Genomic DNA, 21,939 nt, shown 5'->3' with positions numbered 1-21,939 from the left:
TTCACTTTCAGATTTTTCATCATTAGTATATAGGAATGCCAGAGATTTCTGTGCATTAATTTTGTATCCTGCTACTTTACCAAATTCATTGATTAGCTCTAGTAGTTTTCTGGTAGCATCTTTGGGATTCTCTATGTACATAAAAATAAGCTCAAAATGGATTAAAGACCTATATGTGAGGCCAGAAACTATCAAACTCTTAGAGGAAAACATAGGCAGAACACTCTATGACACAAATCACAGCAAGATCCTTTTTGACCCACCTCCTAGAGAGATGGAAATAAAAACAAAAATAAACAAATGGTGCCTAATGAAACTGAAAAAGCTTTTGCATGGCAAAGGAAACCATAAACAAGAAAAAAAGAACCCTCAGAATGGGAGGAAATATTTGCAAATGAAGCAACTGACAAAGGATTAATCTCCAAAATTTATAAGCAGCTCATGCAGCTCAATAACAAAAAAACAAACAACCCAATCCAAAAATGGGCAGAAGATCTAAATAGACATTTCTCCAAAGAAGATATACAGATTGCCAACAAACAGGTGAAAGAATGCTCAACATCATTAATCATTAGAGAAATGCAAATCAAAGCTACAATGAGATATCATCTCACACTGGTCAGAATGGCCATCATCAAAAAATCTAGAAACAATAAATGCTGGAGGGTATAGAGAAAAGGGAACACTCTTGCACTGCTGGTGGGAATGTAAATTGATACAGCCGCTATGGGGAACAGTATGGAGGTTCCTTAAAAAACTACAAATAGAACTACCATATGACCCAGCAATCCCACTACTGGGCATATACCCTGAGAAAACCATAATTCAAAAAGAATCATGTACCAAAATGTTCATTGCAGCTCTATTTACAGTAGCCAGGAGATGGAAGCAACCTAAGTGTCCATCATTGGATGAATGGGTAAAGAAGATGTGACACATATATACAGTGGAATATTACTCAGCCATAAAAGAAATGAAATTGAGGTATTTGTAGTGAGGTGGATGGACCTAGAGCCTGTCGTACGGAGTGAAGTAAGTCAGAAAGAGAAAAACAAATACCGTATGCTAACACATATATGGAATTTAAGGGAAAAAAATGTCATGAAGAACCTAGGGGTAAGACAGGAATAAAGACACAGACCTACTAGAGACTGGACTTGAGGATATGGGGAGGGGAAAGGGTAAGCTGGGACAAGAGCTTGAGAGAGAGGCATGAACATATATCCACTACCAAACGTAAAATAGATAGCTAGTGGGAAGCAGCCACATGGCACAGGGAGATCAGCTTTGTGCTTTGTGACCACCTAGAGGGGTGGGGTAGGGAGGGTGGGAGGGAGGGAGACGCAAGAGGGAAGAGAGATGGGAACATATGTATATGTGTAACTGATTCACTTTGTTATGAAGCAGAAACTAACACATCATTTTAAAGCAATTATACTCCAATAAAGATGTTAAAAATATAAATAAATTTTAAAAATTAAAAAAAAAAGAAGAAATGGGCATCATTTCCTGACAAAACCAGCCTGTTTCCCTGCTTTCCCTTGTTTATCAAAGGTCAGAAACCAGCCTGACCCCTGAGATATCACTTTCCTTCACGCCCTGGGTTTTAAGCCCGCACCTTTGGGGATGTGTCTTCTGTCGGCCCTTTACCTCCATCCTCAAGTCACTGTTCTGGTCAGATTTCCTGAGTAACTTTTCTTTGGACCCCCCAGCATCACATGAACCCTAGAATCACTTGCAGCACTTCACAGAAACTCCCCTTGGGGTCCATTCCCCCAAGGAACTGGCCACTTTGGGAAGGTGAATTTCCCCTTGAGAGCATCCACCACCCCCTACTTTACACAGAAACCCTTAAAACCTGGGATTGCTTTTGTTCCTTTATGTAAGTACATTAGGTGGTATTCTTGAGCACAGTTGGATTTTTTTGCTAATTAAATGTCAGAACATGCTGCTTAGAATTATTAACAGCCATTGCAAGGATAATAATCTTTCCATTAACATAAACCTAACTTTCATTCTTATTATTGTTTTAATTACATGAACCCTTTCGTGTGCTGAGTGATGAAGAACACTCTAGGATATTGCTTGGCTAGGCGGTGGTGTTTCTATAGGGTACCCTGGGATAGGTCTGCATGATGCCCTCCAGGTTTCTGCACCTTGCCTCTGAGGTTGGACTTCTCCCCGTTGACCCCAAGACTTAACGTCCCTGGTTGGACTGAAGTTTGTTGTAGGGTGGAAGTGAGATCCGTAGCAGTGTAGATTGCACCAGGAAGAGTGCCCCGAAAGGTTATATGGGTGACCACTCCCACCCATTTTTTTTTTTTCCTCCTAAAACCAAGGATGTGCAGTCCAATTTGGAGATCCACCAGAGGGGGCTTCACGTTTCCCAGTAGATCCCAGTTTGTGATTTATTAATCTTTTATATAGAAATATAGGAAAAATAGGTGGGTGATTTATTTTCCCTGTCAAAGCCATCTCTATTCCCTGCTTCCCCTTTACTGTCAAAGGTACCATAACTTATCACGCTCCAAATCCTGAATCATCTGAGCCTGGGTAGTGCTGGCACACATTCACTAGGGGAAGGGAAGTGGGCTTTACGTATGCTGGATGCTTTGTAATCCTCCCAGCAATATTGTGATGTGAGTGTCTTAAGCTCCCATTTTGCAGATGAGAAAACTGAGGCTCATGGAGGTTAAATGGCTTGCCTGAGGTCACACAGCTTATTGGAAGTGGAACTGGTGCTAAAGCCCAGGCTCTGGGGCTCAACAAGCTGTGCCTCTTCCAGTGTACTGTGCTGACCTGGACCCTAGCAATTACAGATACCTCTTCTCCTAGTTGAGGAAAATGCCAAAGGTAGCATTTGAACCCAGGCCTGGCTAACTTTGCAGTCATGCACGTGATCAGACATTTTTTGAGAAATGACTATGTTGTTACCATAATACAAATGACATTGTCCCTGCCTCAAGGAGTTCCAGTCCAGAGCAGGAGAGAGACATGGAAAATTAGACACAGCATGATGGCTTGCTGTGCTGGAAGAACGGAAACACCTTGCTTTGGGAACCCTCGCCCAGCCTGGGGCAGCGGGGAGGGGCGGCTGGAGGGTGATACCTTCTAAGTTGGAACTCAGGGGGAAGAGCAGGAGTTGGACAGAGGCAGAGCGTGTTCCATGCTACTTCTAAGAGAAGGAGCCATTTATGATAAATGCATCTGCTTCTCACCACACGTTCTTTCCCCCTGTAGATTCCTTAGTTTTCTTTCTGGGATTTTCTTTCTGAATACAAACTCATTCAAATGCTTCCTTTACCTCTAACTGAACACTCTAACTTAATTGATTATGTATTAAGTCGGGGACTTGGGGCGACATTCAGTCCTGGGCTCATGTTGAGATTAATTTATTCCTGTAGTCCTACTGTTCTGTAATGCATCTGAGTGCCTTGCGTGTGTGTAAAAACTAAAGTCAGAAGCTGGAGCCATCTAATTCGGCGGCTTAACCCAACGTGCTGGTGTTCGGCCTCCACCAAGCTCTCCTGCTTTGATGGTAACCAAAATAGATGAATAAGTTAATCAAAGGTCTGATTAAATAGCATGGCTCTGCAGCATGGGCCGATGATTGCCAAGCTTCAGTTCAGGCAGATTCTCAGGGGAGAGAGGAAAGTGAGCTGAGTTCCCAAGGCCAAGGCTTACAGGAAAAAGAGTTATATAAAACCCACTGGAGGGAATTACTCGAAGTCCTCAGACCTCAGATCTTAAGGTGATGGCCAGCTCCATTACAGCTTTAACAAAATAGATAAGTGTAACAATACCATTGAATAGTCATTTTTAATGACACAGAAATGGAATATGACTGAAAGAAATATATCTACCCAGGAACAATTAGGTTTGCAAAATATACATATAGTATGATTCAATTTTTGAAACCTTTATTTTTTGTTTTGTGCATATTCTTATTTCCTCCAATGAGCCTGTATAATTTGTATAATAACAAAAATCTTTTTTTTTTTTTAAATCTGAGCATAGTGTTTGCATGTGATAGTTATTTAATAAACATTACTTTCCTTCTCCCTTGATTCGGATACATTTTCTTCCAAAAGAACTTCATATGCCATGAAGTTACATGAACAGATCTTTAAGAAAATATTCATTCGTTTACTCAACAAATTTTTATTCAATGCTTTTTATGTGCCAGGCACTATTTATAATGGTTATACAAAGAAATTAATGCAGTGATTTTTTTTTTTTTTCCTTTCTCCTGCTCTCTCTCTTCACTGCCCTGTCTAGTCTGAAGTTTCCTGGATCCCCAACAAACATTACTCTGGGATTTACGGTCTGATGAAGCTCGTCCTCACCAAGACTCTTCCTGCCAACCTGGAGAGGGTCATCGTCCTTGACACAGACATCACCTTTGCCACCGATATTGCAGAGCTCTGGGCTGTGTTCCACAAGTTCAAAGGTAATGGTAGCTCATTTTTTTTCTGGTATCTTTGAAGGTGTCAGCATGTCAAGAATAGTGATTTTTTTTTTTTCCCAATGTGAGGTCAACTCTTAACGAGGTCATTCTAATGAAACAGACAAGGAATTATAAATAGAGTTGAGCATCAGTTTTAGTACTGCCATTTGAAACATGTTAAACTGGAATTTGCTTGTGTTTTTTTCATAATTGAAGAGGTAAGATCTGTGTTCATAGGAAGAACCCAATTGAGGGTTACTGAATTGCTTGGTAAGAGACAAATATCGAATGTTTGTATTTTGTATGCAGATAATTGAGTTGACTTCCTGGTGTGGAGACATGCATTTATCAGTATTCTCTCTTTATCAAATGATACTTTGATTGCCGGGAAAGCCTGTGAGGTGGTGGTGATGGATATTGATTATAGAGTGTTTGCAAATGTCCTTATGGCTTCCATTAATGTTGTGGTTTCTCGTTTTAAAGAAGTATGTAAGTTTGGCTTTTTAAGACGTTCCTTCTAATCTAGTTAGTTCCTGTAGCTCTTGGCACTGCCCCAGGGTATGTGCGAGTATAAGGTGGGAAATTGTGAGCCCGATGGGTGTACATAACTCTGGTGTGGATGCATGAGAGAAGTGGCAAGTTAGCACAAACCTTGGACTATTATTTAATACCCCTCTTCCAGGGGTCTTCCTTAAAACTGCATAATTTTTAAATTTTATATTCTCAGTATTAGACAAATACAATGAGAGATAAATATGGCAGTGAGATTTTTTTTCTTCTGGCTTCTGTGTTTAAAATTCCTCCTGCCTCTTTTCTATAGCTCCTTATTCCTATGAAAGTGAAATACTGCTTAGTGATTTTAAATCACAGCATTTTCATGAATCAGAGGATATTCCAGTTGGTTTCTGTTTTCGTTCACGGACAGAAGAGTAAATTCCTCACCCACTCCAATCTCTGCCTGCTTCCTTCTGGGGGCCTCCCAGCTCTGGGGTAATTGAAAAAAGTCCTCAGCACACCATGGGGGGAAACACTCTGACCCTTGGACTCTTCCTTGCCAGGATCAAAAGTTTCCTTACTCCTGTCAATAATGACACTTAGTAGAGACATCATTTAGCAAAGCTGTTGAAATGGAGTGTGTCTCAGCTTTCTGATCTCTTCTTCATAGAATGTTTGGATCTGTCTTTTTATTTCACAAATAAGGAACAGAAGCTTGGTAGGATGCAAGGTTCTACCCGGAGCTGAGACCAGAATGCCTGTGGGTGTTGGCTTCCCTGTGCATCTCTTTTCAAGTCCCCCTATCAGGTCTGCTTGTTTTTTCCGATTACATTGAACTCACTGGGGACAGTTTTTCTATAGTTATGTGGATGAATTGGCGAAAAAGTTCTTTCGGGTTTTTCCATAAGGTGTTACGGAAAAACCCAAACGAACTTTTGGGCCAACCCCAATATTTTATTCCTATTTTCATGCCAATGTTCAGTATTCAGTGATGTATTTATTCAACAGGCACTTATCGCATCCCCACTGGGTATCACTGGCTATAAGGAGTCGGTTCTGGCTATAAGATGAGCAGTGAAGGGGAGTGAGAGTTATCACCTCTCCTGAAGGGGCTAAAGCTGGGTCAGTATCACAGCAGAGGTGATGATTGTGTCTGTCTTGCTGGATAAGAGTAGTGGTTGTGTGCGGTGGGTGCCCACATTCCCCTTTGGAATAAAGGGCTTATTCCTCCAGCTGCTGGGAGCATTGCCTGCAGATGGGTTCAGCTCTCAGCCCCCTTTCGGGATGATCTCAGGCGAAGAGAGTCACCTTGCCTGGGGCTACGCCCCCTTCCTGGGGCGCGCCACAGCATGGACTGCCTGGTGCATGTGGAATCTTGCAGGATCCACTGTAGCCTTCCCTGGAGTCTGCCTGGCAGCTCCATGCCCCCCTCTGCCCTGTCCTGATGGTGTTCCTTCCCTTTCATAGGTACTGTTCCAAGAGCTCTCCCTGAATTAACCTCCCACGTGCTCACTCCCATCCTGGAGTCTGCTTCCCAAGAAACTCAACCTGAAATATTCATTCAGAACTGCAAGTCTCCCCTGGATAAGTGTAACTCAACTAAATCCCTGGAACAGTCGGCCACTGATTGTAGCCTTGTAACTAGGAACTCACATTTATTCTGTTCCAGCCAGGACCTGCCACAGTGCTGGTGGGGTTCTGTCGCCAATCATAACAATGGTAATAATGCTGGTGTTAAATCGTACCAGTCCCATATCATCCGTGGAAGGGAAGGCTCCCGAGGCTGTTCTTGCTCCCAGAGCTGGCCCAGGGATTTGGATCTGGAGGGCTCTGAGACTCAAGGCAGTTTCTGGGGCAGAGCAGAATATATGGGTCAGGGTCAGAGCAGGGGAAATTTGAATGCGTGGAGTTGATTTAATAGGCTTCGTTTATTTGTTCATTCTCTCACTGGTTCATTTCTAGCATCAGTCAGGCCTCCACTGGAATATATTAGATGCTGTTGTTAGAACAGGACACCTGCCTTCAAGGAGCTCACAAACAAGGCATACTGTGTTCCGTGTTTATCTATCACCATCAAAGGAGTATAAAACATCTGAGGTTTTCCCATGCCCACCCTAACTTTTCTGGGAAAATATGGAAGTGAAAAGAAAATAAGTAAGCTCTTATCTTTTTCATATGGTACTCTTTTGTACAGGGTTTGTTTTGTGTGTGTGTGTGTGTGTGTGTGTGTGGTTCTTTCTTTCTAAACTGGAATGATTAGAAGCCAGGTCATGGTACAGGAAGAAAGTCCCTTGGGACAGACCCATAAATGTAGAATGCGCTGATCCAAGAGGGAGAGTTCCCCTCTCATAAAGGCAATCGCAGTTGACATCTTCACTGTAAACATTTTGAGTGATGTTGATGCAATTTGGCCTTGTTGCTTTTTCTCTGGTTTGGAACAGCTAGTTACCTGGGGCTGCAGTGGCTCTTGTGTTCAGTCCCATGTAGGCTTGACTCCTTAAGGATGCTGTGAAATCGCCCTTACCTAAAGTCATTATGTGGAGAACCTAGTAAGAGGCTGTTTAGTGAGGACTTAGACCATCCTCAGCCTCTGCCTTAGGCAGCTTTGTGTGCCTCTTGGGGATGTGCACGTGCTCCCTGAGCCCTGACTTCACCTAAGTTGCAGATGCTCCCCCCTCAGCATCTGCACCCTTATCAAGCGTGCTCCAACTGCTGGAGGATTTTCAAAGCCTCTGATTCTATTTTTTTTTTTTTTTTTTTTTGCTGTACGCGGGCCTCTCACTGTTGTGGCCTCTCCCGTTGCGGAGCACAGGCTCCGGACGCACAGGCTCAGCGGCCATGGCTCACGGGCCCAGCCGCTCCGCGGCATGTGGGATCTTCCCGGACTGGGGCATGAACCCGTGTCCCCTGCATCGGCAGGCGGACTCTCAACCACTGCGCCACCAGGGAAGCCCAGAGCCTCTGATTCTTAATAGGAAGAATCAGACACGCCACTGATGGCTAGAATTAGGAGTCACGTTTACTGAGCTCCTACTAGCTGCCAAGTAGTTTGCTGTTGGGAGTGTTGCAAGAATAAATCAAGTTCAGTCCCTATTCATTTGAGTGTATATGTGAATAGGGGGAGAGAGACGATAACCAAAAAAAATAAAATAAAATAAAATATATAGTGTATTAGGGGGTGAATAATGCTTAGGTGGAAATTGGAGAAAGGAGATAAGGGATGCCTCTGTGTGTGTGTGTGCGCGTGCGTGTTATTTTAATATTCATATAGGGTCATAATGGAAGGTCTTACATGAAAAGTGACATAAATCTGAAGAAGTTGGGACGACAGGCATGCCAGCTGTCCTCTAGAGGAAGGGTAGGAATAGTGTCCTAGCCAGAAGGAACGGCAAGTGTGAAGTTTCAGGAGTGATGTGGCCTGACTTATTTGAGCACTCGGATGGAGTTCAGAACAGAGCAGAGTGAGTCCAAGAGAGGGGCGGAGGCTGGTGAGGTCAGATCATGGGGACCTTTGTAGGGCAGTGGGAGGATTTTGTCTTTCCCTTCAGAGATATGGGAAGCTGATGTCTGGGTTTGAGCAGAGGAGTGTTGTGATCTGATTTACGTTTTTAATGGATCATCCTGGCCACGGAAACTATTTCTGAGATGGTTGCAATTATCCAGGTGAGCCATGTCGTGGACTCAGACCTGGATGTGGCAGTAGGTGTGAAAGACGTCATCATATTAGGTACATTTTGAAGGTCAGATAGTCAGGATATCCTGTTGATTGGATGTGGGAAGCAGAGACATAGGAGTGGAGGATGCCCCAAGGTAGCTGGAAGGGTGAGGTGGCATCTGTGAGATGGAAAAGGCCGCAAGAAGAGCAGGTTATGGGGGATGATCAAGAGTTTGGTTTGGGGCATTTTTAAATTTGAAATATACCTAACTGGACATCCACGTGGGAGATGGGAAGGAGGCAGGCGGATAAAATGAGTATTTGTAAAGCAAAGGGAAAGTAACTACTGTTTCCTAAATACTTCTGTTCCAGGTACTGAGCTAGAAGCTTTGCACATTTGAAAATCAAAATAAACTGAGTCCAAGAGAGGTTAAATAACTTCCCATGATCAAAGAGCTATTGCACAGCATGGCTGAGCCCAAACTGTTTGGCTCTGGAGTCTGTGCTCTCTCTGCTACCTGCTGCGTCCCCTCCAGGCTTCCTGATGGCATGGAGGAGGGCATGCCCATCACCGGGGAGGCAGGGTCTGCATCTTAGTTAAGGTGTGGCTGCCGATCATGAATCAGCTTGACCCCTGGATGCCATAGTTTTACATAAAAATTTGGAAATAATATCTCATTCTAGCAATCTGGGGAAGCTGTTGGGAAAGCATAAATAATAAATGTGCAGCCTTAATTTGAAGCTTTTGGAAGAAAGCCATGCTGAATAGTCAGGATACTATTTGTATTCATAAGGACAAACGCCTTCCCTTTAAGAAGACCCTATTGCCATAGTGTCAAGTTCTGGCCTCAAAACAGGTATGGTGAGTGGAGCAGTGCCTTGCCCCAGAGGCCATCCAAGAGGCCAAAGGCTTACTTGCAGCAAAGTGGGCTTCTGGAGCTGAACCTGGGGCCCCAATATGACATCTGCCAAGGGCATTTTCCTGGCTTGTTCAGCACTGCTGAACAAGGTCAGTCAGTGGAAAAAGGTGGAAGTGTGTGCTCGGCATCTCGAGGCACCCTTTGCCACTTTGTGAGTAGAGCCTGGGTACAGAATGTCACCATCCTTTGCCTGATTCCATCAAACAAGCTTTCTGACAGGTCTTCTATCCTCTAGCTTTCTCCTGGCTTCAGTCCATCTTCTCCAGGATGACCCAGCCATGTGGCTGACAGGGTCTTGGTGCTCCGCCCAGGTGTCAGGCCTGAGCCACGGAGGTGGGAGAGCCTAGTTCAGGACATTGGTCCACCAGAGACCTCCCAGCCCCTTGTAATATCAATCGGCAAGAGGTCTCCCAGAGATCTCCATCTCAATGCTAAGACCTAGCTCCACTCAATGACCAGCAGGCTCCAGTGCTGGACACCCCATGCCAAACAACTAGCAAGACAGGAACACAACCCCACCCATTAGCAGACAGGCTGCCTAAAATCATACTAAGTTCACAGACACCCCAAAACACACCACCGGATGCAGGCCTGCCCACCAGAAAGACAAGATCCAGCCTCTTACATCAAAACACAGGCGCCAGTCCCTTCCACTAGGAAACCTACACAACCCACTAAACCAGCCTTACCCACTGAGGGCAAACACCAAAAACAATGGGAACTACGAACCTGCAACCTGCAAAAAGGAGACCCCAAACACAGTAACGTAAGCAAAATTAGAAGACAGAGAAATACACAGCAGATGAAGGAGCAAGGTAAAAACCTACCAGACCAAATAAATGAAGAGGAAATAGGCAGTCTACCTGAAAAAGAATTCAGAGTAATGATAGTAAAGATGATCCAAAATCTTGGAAATAGAATGGAGAAAATATAAGAAACATTTAACAAGGACCTAGAAGAACTAAAGAACAAATAAACAGTGATGAACAACACAATAAATGAAATTAAAAATGCTCTAGAAGGAATCAATAGCAAAATAACTGAGGAAGAAGAATGGATAAGTGACCTGGAAGATAAAATAGTGGAAATAACTACCACAGAGCAGAATAAAGAAAAAAGAATGAAAGGAGTTGAGGACAGTCTCAGACACCTCTGGGACAACAGTAAATGCACCAACATTTGAATTGGACCCAGAAGGAGAGGAGAAAAAGAAAGGGACTGAGAAAATATTTGAAGAGATGATAGTTGAAAACTTCCCTAATCTGGGAAAGGAAATAGTCAAGTCTAGGAAGCACAGAGAGTCCCATACAGGATGAATCCAAGGAGAAACACACCAAGACACATATTAATCACACTGTCAAAAATTAAATACAAACAAAAGATATTAAAAGCAGCAAGGGAAAAGCAACAAATAACATACAAGGGAATCCCTATAAAGTTAATAGCTGATCTTTCAGCAGAAACTCTGCAAGACAGAGGGAGTGGAAGGACATATTTAAAGTGGTGAAGGAGGAAAACTTACAACCAAGATTACTCTACCCAGCAAGGATCTCATTCAGATTCGACAGAGAAATTAAAACCTTTACAGACAAGCAAAAGCTAAGAGAATTCAGCACCACCAAACCAGCTTTATAACAAATGCAAAAGGAACTTCTCTAGGCAGGAAACACAAGAGAAGGAAAAGACCTACAATAACAAACCCAGAACAATTAAGAAAATGGTAATAGGAGCAAACATATCGATAATTACCTTAAATGTAAATGGATTAAATGCTCCAACCAAAAGACATAGACTGGCTGAATGGATACAAACACAAGACCCATATATATGCTGTCTACAAGAAACCCACTTCAGACCTAGGGATGCATACAGACTGAAAGTGAGTGGATGGAAAGAGTTATTCCATGCAAATAGAAATCAAAAGAAAGCTAGAGTAGCAATTCTCATATCAAACAAAATAGACTTGAAAATAGACTATTACAAGAGAAAAAGAAGGACACTACATAATGATCAAGGGATCAATCCAAGAAGAAAATACAACAATTGTAAATATTTATGCACCCACCATAGGAGCACCTCAATACTTAAGGCAAAGGCTAACAGCCATAAAAGGGGAAATCGACAGTAACACAGTCATAGTAGGGGACTTTAACACCCCACTTGCACCAATGGACACGTCATCCAAAATGAAAATAAATAAGGAAACACAAGCTTTAAGTGACACATTAAACAAGATGGGCTTAATTGATATTTATAGGACATTCCATCCAAAACCAGCAGAATACACTTTCTTCTCAAGTGCCCATGGAACATTCTCAAGGACAGATCATATCTTGGGTCACACGTCAAGCCTTGGTAAATTTAAGAAAATTGAAATTGTATCAAGTATCTTTTCCGACCACAACGCTATGAGACTAGACATCAGTTACAGGAAAAAAAATCTGTAAAAAATACAAACACGTGGAGGCTAAACAATACACTGCTAAATAACCAAGAGATCACTGAAGAAATCAAAGAGGAAATCAAAAAATACCTAGAAACAAATGGCAATGAAAACACGATGACCCAAAACCTATGGGATGCGGCAAAAGCAGTTCTAAGAGGGAAGTTTATAGCAATACAATCCTACCTCAAGAAACAAGAAACATCTCAAACAACCTAACCTTGCACCTAAAGCAATTAGAGGAAGAAGAACAAAAAAACCCCAAAGTTAGCAGAAGGAAAGAAATCATAAAGATCAGATGAGAAATAAATGAAAAGGAAGCAATGGCAAAGATCAATAAAACTAAAAGCTGGTTCTTTCAGAAGACAAACAAAATTGATAAACCATTAGCCAGACTCATCAAGAAATAAAGGGAAAAGACTCGAATCAAGAGAATTAGCAATGAAAAAGGAGAAGTAACAACTGACACTGCAGAAATACAAAGGATCATGAGAGATTACTACAAACAAATATATGCCAATAAAATGGGCAATGTGGAAGAAATGCAGAAATTCTTAGAAAAGCACAACCTTCTAAGACTGAACCAGGAAGAAATAGAAAATATAAACAGACCAATTATAAGCACTGAAATTGAGACTGTGATTAGAAATCTTCCAACAAACAAAATCCCAGGACCAGACGGCTTCACAGGCGAATTCTATCAAACATTTAGAGAAGAGCTAACACCTATCCTTCGCAAACTCTTCCAAGAATATAGCAGAGGGAGGAACACTCCCAAACTCATTCTACAAGGCCACCATCACCCTGATACCAAAACCAGACAAAGATACTACAAAAAAGAGAAAACTACAGGCCAATATCACTGATGAACATAGGTGCAAAAATCCTCAACAAAATACTACCAAACAGAATCCAACAGCACATTAAAAGAATCATACACCATGATCAAGTGGGGTTTTTTCCAGGAATGCAAGGATTCTTCATTATACGCAAGTCAATCAATGTGATACACCATATTAACAAATTGAAGGAGGAAAACCATATGATCATCTCAGTCGATGCAGAGAAAGCTTTTGACAAAATTTAACACCAGTTTATGTTAAAATCCTTCTGGAAAGTAGGCAAAGAGGGAACTAACCCGTCAACATAATAAAGACCATATATGACAAACCCACAGCCAACATCACTCTCAGTGATGAAAAACTGAAACCATTTCCACTAAGATCAGGAAAAAGGCAAGGTTGCCCACTCACACCACTGTAATTCAGCATAGTTTTGGAAGTTTTAGCCACAGCAATCAGAGAAGAAAAAGAAATCAAAGGAATCCAAATCGGAAAAGAAGTAAAAGTGTCACTGTTTACAGATGACATGATACTATACATAGAGAATCCTAAAGATGCTACCAGAAAACTACTAAAGCTAATCAATGAATTTAATAGAGTAGCAGGATACAGAATTAATGCACAGAAATCTCTTGCATTCCTATACACTAATGATGAAAAATCTGAAAGAGAAATTAAGGAAACACTCCCATTTACAATTGCAACAAAAAGAATAAAATACCTAGGAGTAAACGTACCTAAAGACACAGAAGACCTGTATGCAGAAAACTATAAGACACTGATGAAAGATATTAAACATGATACAAACAAATGGAGAGATATACCATGTTCTTGGATTGGAAGAATCAACATTGTTCAAATGACTATACTACCCAAAGCAGTCTACAGATTCAATGCAATCCCTGTCAAACTACCAATAGCATTTTTCACAGAACTAGAACAAAGAATTTCACAATTTACATGGAAGCACAAAAGACCCCGAATAGCCAAGGCAATCTTGAGACAGGAAAACAAAGCTTGAGGAATCAGGCTCCCTGTCTTCAGACTATACTACAAAGCTGCAGTAATCAAGACAGTATGATACTGGCACAAAAACAGAAAGATAGATCAATGGAACAGGATAGAAAGCCCAGAGATAAACCCACGCACAAATGTTCACCTTATCTTTGATAAAGGAGGCAAGAATATACAATGGAGAAAAGACAGCCTCTTCAATAAGTGGTGCTGGGAAAACTGGACAGCTACATGTAAAAGAATGAAATTAGAACACTCCCTAACACCATACACAAAAGTAAACTCAATATGGATTATAGACCTAAATGGGAGGCCAGACACTATCAAACTGTTAGAGGAAAACATAGAACACTTTACGCCATAAATCACAGCAAGATCCTTTTTGACCCACCTCCTAGAGAAATGGAAATAAAAACAGAAATAAACAAATGGGATGTAATGAAACTTAAAAGCTTTTGCACAGCAAAGGAAACCATAAACAAGACGAAAAAACAACCCTCAGAATGGGAGAAAATATTTGCAGACGAAGCAACTGATAAAGGATTAATCTCCAAAATATACAAGCAGCTCATGCAGCACAATATCAAAAACCAAAGAACCCAGTCCAAAAATGGGCAGAACAACTAAATAGACATTTCTCCAAAGAAGATATACAGACTGCCAACAAACACATGAAAGGGTGCTCAACATCACTGATCATTAGAGAAATGCAAATCAAAACTACAATGAGGTATCACCTCACACCCGTCAGAATGGCCATCGTCAAAAAATCTACAAACAATAAATGTTGGAGAGCGTGTGGAGAAAAGGGAAGCCTCTTGCACTGTTGGTGGAATGTAAATTGACACAGCCACTATGTAGAAGTGTATGGAGGTTCCTTACAAAACTAAAAATAGAACTACCATACGACCCAGCAATCCCACTACTGTGCATATACCCTGAGAAAACCATAATTCAAAAAGAGTCATGTACCACAATGTTCATTGCAGGTCTGTTTACAATAGCCAGGACATGGAAGCAACCTAAGTGCCCATCGAAAGATGAATGGTTAGAGATATGGCACATATATACAATGGAATATTACTCAGCCATAAAAAGAAAGGAAATTGAGTTATTTGTAGTGAGGTGGATGGACCTAGAGACTGTCATACAGAGAAGGAGAAAAACAAATACTGTATGTTAACACATATATATGGAATCTAAAAAAAAGAAAAATGGTTCTGAAGAACCTAGGGGCAGGGCAGGAATGAGGATGCAGATGTAGAGAATGGACTTGAGGAAACGGGGAGGGGAAGGGTAAGCTGGGACGAAGTGAGAGAGTGGCATGGACATATTTACGCTACCACATGTAAAATAGATAGCTGGTGGGAAGCAGCCACATAGCACAGAGAGATCAGCTAGGTGCTTTGTGCCCACCTAGAGGGGTGCGATAGAGAGGGTGGGAGGGAGATGCAAGAGGGAGGGGATATGGGGATATGTATATACCTATAGGTGATTCACTTTGTGATACATCAGAAAGTAACACACCATTGCAAAGCAATTATGCTCCAGTAAAGATGTTTAAAAAATAAATTAAAAAAATTAATTTTTATTCGCGTATAGTTGATTTATAATTTTGTGTTAGTTGCAGGTGTACAGCAAATTGAATCAATTTTATGTATACATGTATCTATTCTTTTTCAAATTCTTTTCCCATTTAGGTTGTTACAGAATATTGATCAGTATTCCCTGTGCTATACAGTAGGTCCTTGTTGGTTATCCATTTAAAATATACAGCTGACATTTTGAAGCATTTATTCTGTGCCCGCCACTCTGTTAAACTTTGAGTAAACTCATTTAAGCCTCATGACACTCCCTTGAAGTAATTACTGCTAATGTTCCTGTTTTAAAGATTTGAGAACAGATGGTTCGGGAGACAAGGTAGCTTACCCGTAGTCTCCGCTCTTAAATAGAGCTGGGATTTGAACTCAGGGAGTCCAACTCTAAATTCAGTACTCTACCTTTCACCCTACTGTCCCTGGAAGAGCAGGTGGTGGGTCTTAGAGTCTCTTTGTAGAGACCAAAGTAAGATATAATAAAGAACTTGAGGTGACCATGTAAAGCTTGTAGAGGGTGGGCCCAAGGTGATGTAGGCATTTAGAGAACAGGAGTGTCGGGCAAAATCAGAGGCATAGGAAAGTGTGGTTTTCCTAGGATTTGAGAAATAAAACCTCAGTCTCCAGAATCCTGGCCCAGCTTGTGACATTCCAGGACACCCTGTTTAAAGTAGCTGTGAGCCCCACGAGCTCTCCCCATGTACTCATCATTGTCAAGAAGAATAAGCCAGCGTCAGGGCTCCCCGAGCGACTCTGTGAGCACAGCCAGGTCACTCGACTTCTCTGGGCCTCAGTGAACCAGGAACAATGCCAGCGGGGTCCTTGCAAGAAATGCACAGATGTCGTGCATTATTCTTCCCGTGTTCCATTTTCTCTAAGGACTCCTGCCAGCAGGTATGGGATAATGGCAGATACCGTTAATGGGTGTCTGCTCCGTTACCTCACAGCTTTGTTCGCAAAGCCATTGGGTGGGCGTGGGTGGCTGTAAGTGTATAATAATGTAAAAAAAGCTGAATATGAAGAACTTTGGAAGTATTATTTTTGAAAAGACATTTGTAGAGCCTTTGTGGTTATATAATCACTTGCCTTGAAGGGGTTTTTGGCATTCTTGGACCTTTCCGCAGGTGTCTTTCCTTCTTACCTGGTCATGACCTGCCCCTCCCTCCTTTGCCGCTTCCCCTCCCCTCTCCCCTCACTCCCTTTCTCCGTGGAACTGGTTGGGTAGGAGAAGCTTTGAAAGGAAGACACCAAGTTTAAACCCCTGCTGGTCTACTCATCAGCGGGCTGACTTGGGGTGTTCGTTTAACCTCTCATCCTCGCTTCTGCACCTGTACAAGGAAAATGCTCACATTTTCTCGTAGTGATGTGAGGTCTGAGGAGGTGATTCACTGATCCCGGTACCCCAGTGGATGCTCTGGCCACAGGAGTTCCCTTCTCCTTTGCTTCCTCCTCTCTCCTGTGTCTAAGTTTGTTCTTATTCCCTGTGCCCCTTCACTGACCTCCAAATGAAGCTTCCTCCCTTTAGCTGGTGTGAAAGGAATCAAAGAAGGCCTTTCCGGATGACTGCGTAACCTGTTTAAGCATCTTGTGGGGAGGAAACTCTGCGGTCAAGGTCCTGTTCATCTCACATCGGCTCGTGACAGTTTATAAACTTGAGAGCCTGCTTTGCCACAGGGAAGAGAAACAGGAACTTTGAAAGATCTAAAGCCTCACATAAAGTGGTTTAAAATGGCTCCCCCAGCCAGTGTGTGCATGGGTGATGTGCTGTTACTTCAGAAGGCTCTGGAATTCTAATGGGAGCGAGCCACTCAGGGTGTTCGGTGTTTGTTGTCAATCACAATATTCCACTAGAAGACTGAAGCATTTCTTTATCATCTGGGCATGGTTTTAAACATTCTCCTGCACTCCTAGTATTGACAGAGCTCCTTCCTCACCATCAGTTTTCATTGTTTAGTTCTGTTTTTTTACCTTCGAATTCCTGGTTGACTTTCCCCTCGGGAAACTCCCCAGGGCCTCTTTTTTTTTTTTTGCGGTACCCGGGCCTCTCCCTGTTGTGGCCTCTCCCGTTGCGGAGCACAGGCTCCGGACACACAGCCTCAGCGGCCACGGCTCACGGGCCCAGCCGCTCCGCGGCATGTGGGATCTTCCCGGACCGGGGCACGAACCCGTGTCCCCTGCATCGGCAGGCGGACTCCCAACCACTGCGCCACCAGGGAGGCCCCAGGGCCTCTTTATTCCTCCTTCCTCCCCCTTCTTCACACCTGCTATCCGGCTGCCTTCCACTCCGAATCCAGGAACTACACTCTGATTTTCTCCTTACATGCCTCACGGTGCTTGCATTTGGCAAGCTGAGTTGCTCACCCTGGGGGGAACCTCAAGAATTTTATTCCTGGCAAAATGGGGGGAGAGGTTTTAATTATTTTTCAGATTAACGGTGAAGTGGATCTGCCTTCTCTTACTATATTAGAAACATTCTTTACCTTCCCTGATTCTCTTTTGTGCTGTCAATGTGGGGGAATGGTTTGGTAATCACTGCCCCATAGGCTGCATTTTGGTGGTTAAGTCGCCAAATAGTTCTGCCTTCCACAGTACTTAATAAATTATCTTCCCCTTCCTTTCCTTCTGCGTCTTTGTTTTCGTCTTGTTCTTCAGCCTGAAACTCCTGAGAGTTGGGGGAGCAGAAGCTTCCCTGCTTCCCTGCCCCCTCTGCCTCCCTGCCCATCCTGCTTCCCTCCCCTCCCCTCTCCCTGCGTCCCTGCCCCCTGCTTCCCTCCTCTTCCACCCCCTGCCTCCCTGCCTTCCACGTTCGTTCAGTCACTCATTCTTTCATTAATTCATTACTTTTTGAGCCCTTGGACCTGGCCTAGGCCCTGGGGATAAAATAGTAAATAAGACAGGCCGACCTGCCCCCCACTCCTCTCCGTGCTAATTCCTATTAGCTGCTTTTTTCGGTGTCGGGCGCCAGGCTATCTCATTTAGCCCTCAGAAGTCCTTAAGTGTGCCCGAAATCATACAGTGAGGCAGTGGCGGAGCCTGGATGGAAGCCAGGCCACCCCCAGGCTGACCTCAGAGCCCGCTCTTTTAACCACTAGATTCTAGATCCAACTCAACACACAGTTACATTAAAGTGTGGAAAGTACCTTGAAAGGCGGAATTCAGGGGAAAGTAGAATCACAGTTTGGGGGGAAGCAGTCCTGGCTGGGAGGGTTGGGAGGGTCAGGAAGGCTTGTGAAGGAAAGAGGCATGAGGACATTAGCCTCCATGGCCCACTTAGAGGGAATGCCCTACCCAAAGGCCTGAGGTCCGGAGAGAAAAGCGGTGCAGACACTGCAAGAAACATCGAGGTCTCATCCTCAAACAGATCAGGTGGGCCCTGCCTTTGGTCCTTTGCTCTGCTGTCCCTCTGCTGGGAATGCTTGTCCTCCAGATCTCTCCCTGTCTTGCTGCCGTAACTCCCTTTAAGCCTTTGCTCAAATCTTAGCATCTCAGTGAGATTTCTGCCACTTGGCCCCTTTCATCCTGCAACCTGGGATACCATCCCATCCCTCACACCCTGTTCTTTTCATGTTGTTTATAGCATCCATCATCTTCTAATCTAGTTTATGATTACTTATTAAGATTGCTGTTCTGCTCCACCCAGTAAGCAAGACAGACCCAGGTACCGGGGACGTGGCTGGCTTTACCTGGTCACTGTGTGTCTTTCCTACTAATACATAAATACCATGAGGGCAGGGATCTTTGTCTTGTTCCTGATGTGTTCTCAGCACTTAGAACAATACCTGGCAGGTGTTCAGTTAATAAATGAACAAATAGACCTGTGATTCTAGGTGGTTTGCAGAGCGGGAAATAAGGCAAGAGAACCATGAAGGGTTTTGTAAATTACAGCTTTGGATTTTATCCAAAGGTATAACTGAAAGTTCGGAGTTTCTGGTACAGAAAAGGATGCTCAGATTTTCACATTTGGAAAGGTTCCTTTGGCAGCAGTGTGGGGATGTTCTGAAAGCAGGAAGCAGGAAACCAGTACCTTGAAAGAAAGTTTTGGCAGCAGGTAGGAGGCTGGCTACTGCTGCACTGCAGGAAAGATATGATAGTGGCCTAGAGCAGGATATTGCCCTTGGGGGCGAGCAGAGGACGTGGATGGGAGATGAACAGGGAGGCAGAGTGGATGAACCTGGGTGACGAGTTCAGTGTTGGACACGTGGAGATGGACTGAAGAGGTCTGGATCTTACAAAAGAGGACGGCTGGAGGTATCCTTAGGTGTTTCCTTATTGGAACGAGGTAGAGCTGTTTTCTTAAAATGTTCTCACCGGATTATGACAGTTTCCTTTTCTGGACTTCCAGGTTTAGAATCCAGGGGTGTCCATGCTGTGGCTTCCGGCCCTGAAGGGAGGGTGGCTTGCTGGACCTGCTGGATCTAATGGGAGGCTGTTGGGCGGTGGCAGACAGGGATCTGCAAGTCCAAAGGCTGGACGAGGTGTGATTGGCGAGCTGTGATTAGTGAGGAGGGGACCACACTTCATCGGAGAAAGGGTCACGGAGCTCACCCTGATTGTGTCAGGAGCCCCTGACTGTGCAGCCCATACCCAGTGAGTGATGTCGCCTCCTGCCTCAAATTGCCACTGCATCATCAAGCCAGCCACATCCTGCATGTCCCTTTCTGCACAGCTCCCGGAATGGGGCAGGACAGCCACTCTGATACTTACATCCCCAGAATCCCCCAATGGGGCAAATGGGACTTCTGTCCACTCTGTGACTTACCTTCATGCACAGGGATCCAGGCTGTCTGTGAAATGAGCTAGAGGAACACTATGGGGCCCATATGGAAGAGGAGGAAGGAGATATTTCTAGAAGTGACTGAAGTATTTCCTTCCCTTAGTCCTTACCCAACTCAAGTGTCCACTCCCAGAGTGATAGGACAGAGCAGCCCAGGGCCTTTTCTATGGTTGACCCCCATCCATAATCTTACCATCTTTATAACCTTGGCACTACTCAAATCTCTGAACCTCCATTACCTACAGGCAAAATGGGGATGATAACGCCGTGAGGGTGATGTGAGATTGTACATAGGAAGGTCTCCGTGCAGTTCCTGACGGAGAGTGAACAGCAACAGTGTTTTGCTGGTGCTGTTTCTAATATGAGAATCATTTTACTGTCATCACAATAAGGCAGCTATCTACATACCTAAGAGAGCCCGATGGGAGGATCTTCATCTTAGAGGAGATGGTATTAGTCCTCCATGAGTAAGAAAAGTTCCCCAAATAACCTCAAGCCAGATGAGGAGGGGGGCCTGGGAGGGTCATGTGAGAATAAGAGTCAGGATTTTGTCCTGTTTGGAAAGAGCTGGCTGTGTGTCTCAGTGGGGAGATCAGAGACGGTGGAGTGTGACCCTCCCAGGACCTGGGTGGGGGCCCGGCTCTCCCAAGCAATTTACACTTCAGTTTTAATGGGAATGATATTTCAGAAGCAGAATCTGTAATTCACCTGGCCCTTTGCAGGGATTTGTTATCTCAGTTCTTCCATGCAGGGTTTTTCACATTTTACGGTTTCTGAAATTGAGATGTGACTTAACCAGAGCAACTTGCCTGATGGTCTTTTTCTCCTGGAAAATGTTTTGCTATATTCTACAATCAGTGCCCCCTTAGAAGCCAGAAAATATGGCGTTATTATTTTTATTAGTATTATTTCTCTAGCTTTTCCTTTTATCTTAGAGTGGTGGAGGAGAGATGGATGGTGGGTAGGGCTGTGGACTAGAGAAGGAAAAGCTGAATTGGGAGGCTGATTAGAATCAGTGCGAGAGAAGGATTTTGGGGTCTTAGTGGACTACTCCTTGATTACCTTTTATTGTATGACCACAGGGTCCTGGGACATTGTGCTGTTGCTATTTTTGGTAAATACCTTGCCTGTATATCCCATGTTGGAATGGTTACCACCTCCTGATGGGCCCACGGGATTTTTTTGAAAATTTCAGGGAGAGATACTGAAAAGTTTAAGAATTAAACCTAAAACTACAGGAAGTTACTCTGCCCAAAGGTCTTTTCTCACTCATTCAGACACTCCGTTAAGTATTCACTGAACACCTACTTGGTACCGGCCACACAAGTTATTCTCTCTAATACCTGGGCCATTAGACATTCATGTGACTAACTCATCCTTATTAGAAAAAATCAGATACTTCTGGAACCATTTTAGGGTTACTTGCCATTAATGTGAATTACTTAGCCAGATTGCTTTTCTAATATTTTTCTGATATCAGCTTGTCTTGAGTCAAGGAGATTTTGACTGTGAACGTAGCTATTGTGGATGCATGAAGGGGAGACGGCTGTCCTAGGTCATCCTGGGGGGAGAAAGGGTGAGGGGGCAGGTTGGCACCAAATAAAGGCACGAGAGACTTAGTGGGCATGACGGTGAGAGACAGGTGCAGTCCAGGTAGTGGGAAGAGGTGAGAAGCAAATACTTACCAAATAAATTTATGGAGACAAAGACAAAGCCCATCTTTAGAATCATGTGCTCAAAAAAGAAGCCTTTTT

At 43.5% G+C, this 21,939-nt stretch overlaps 1 protein-coding gene across 1 annotated transcript in view; it reads left to right on the top strand.

Annotated features, from left to right (window-relative positions):
- LARGE1 (LARGE xylosyl- and glucuronyltransferase 1) overlaps positions 1-21,939 on the top strand; it is a 443,593-nt gene that overhangs the window by 202,186 nt on the left and 219,468 nt on the right. Inside the window, exon 6 of the mRNA XM_007449439.1 lies at positions 4,279-4,450. Within this exon, the coding sequence (XP_007449501.1) occupies positions 4,279-4,450 (172 nt within the window). The remainder of the gene's footprint in view (positions 1-4,278; positions 4,451-21,939) is intronic.

The sequence above is a fragment of the Lipotes vexillifer genome, unplaced genomic scaffold (genome assembly GCF_000442215.2).
Source record: "Lipotes vexillifer unplaced genomic scaffold, Lipotes_vexillifer_v1.1 scaffold374, whole genome shotgun sequence".
Classification (NCBI taxonomy): domain Eukaryota; kingdom Metazoa; phylum Chordata; class Mammalia; order Artiodactyla; family Lipotidae; genus Lipotes; species Lipotes vexillifer.
The sequence above is the reverse complement of the archived record's forward strand: the minus strand, read 5'-3'. Positions and strand labels throughout refer to the sequence as shown.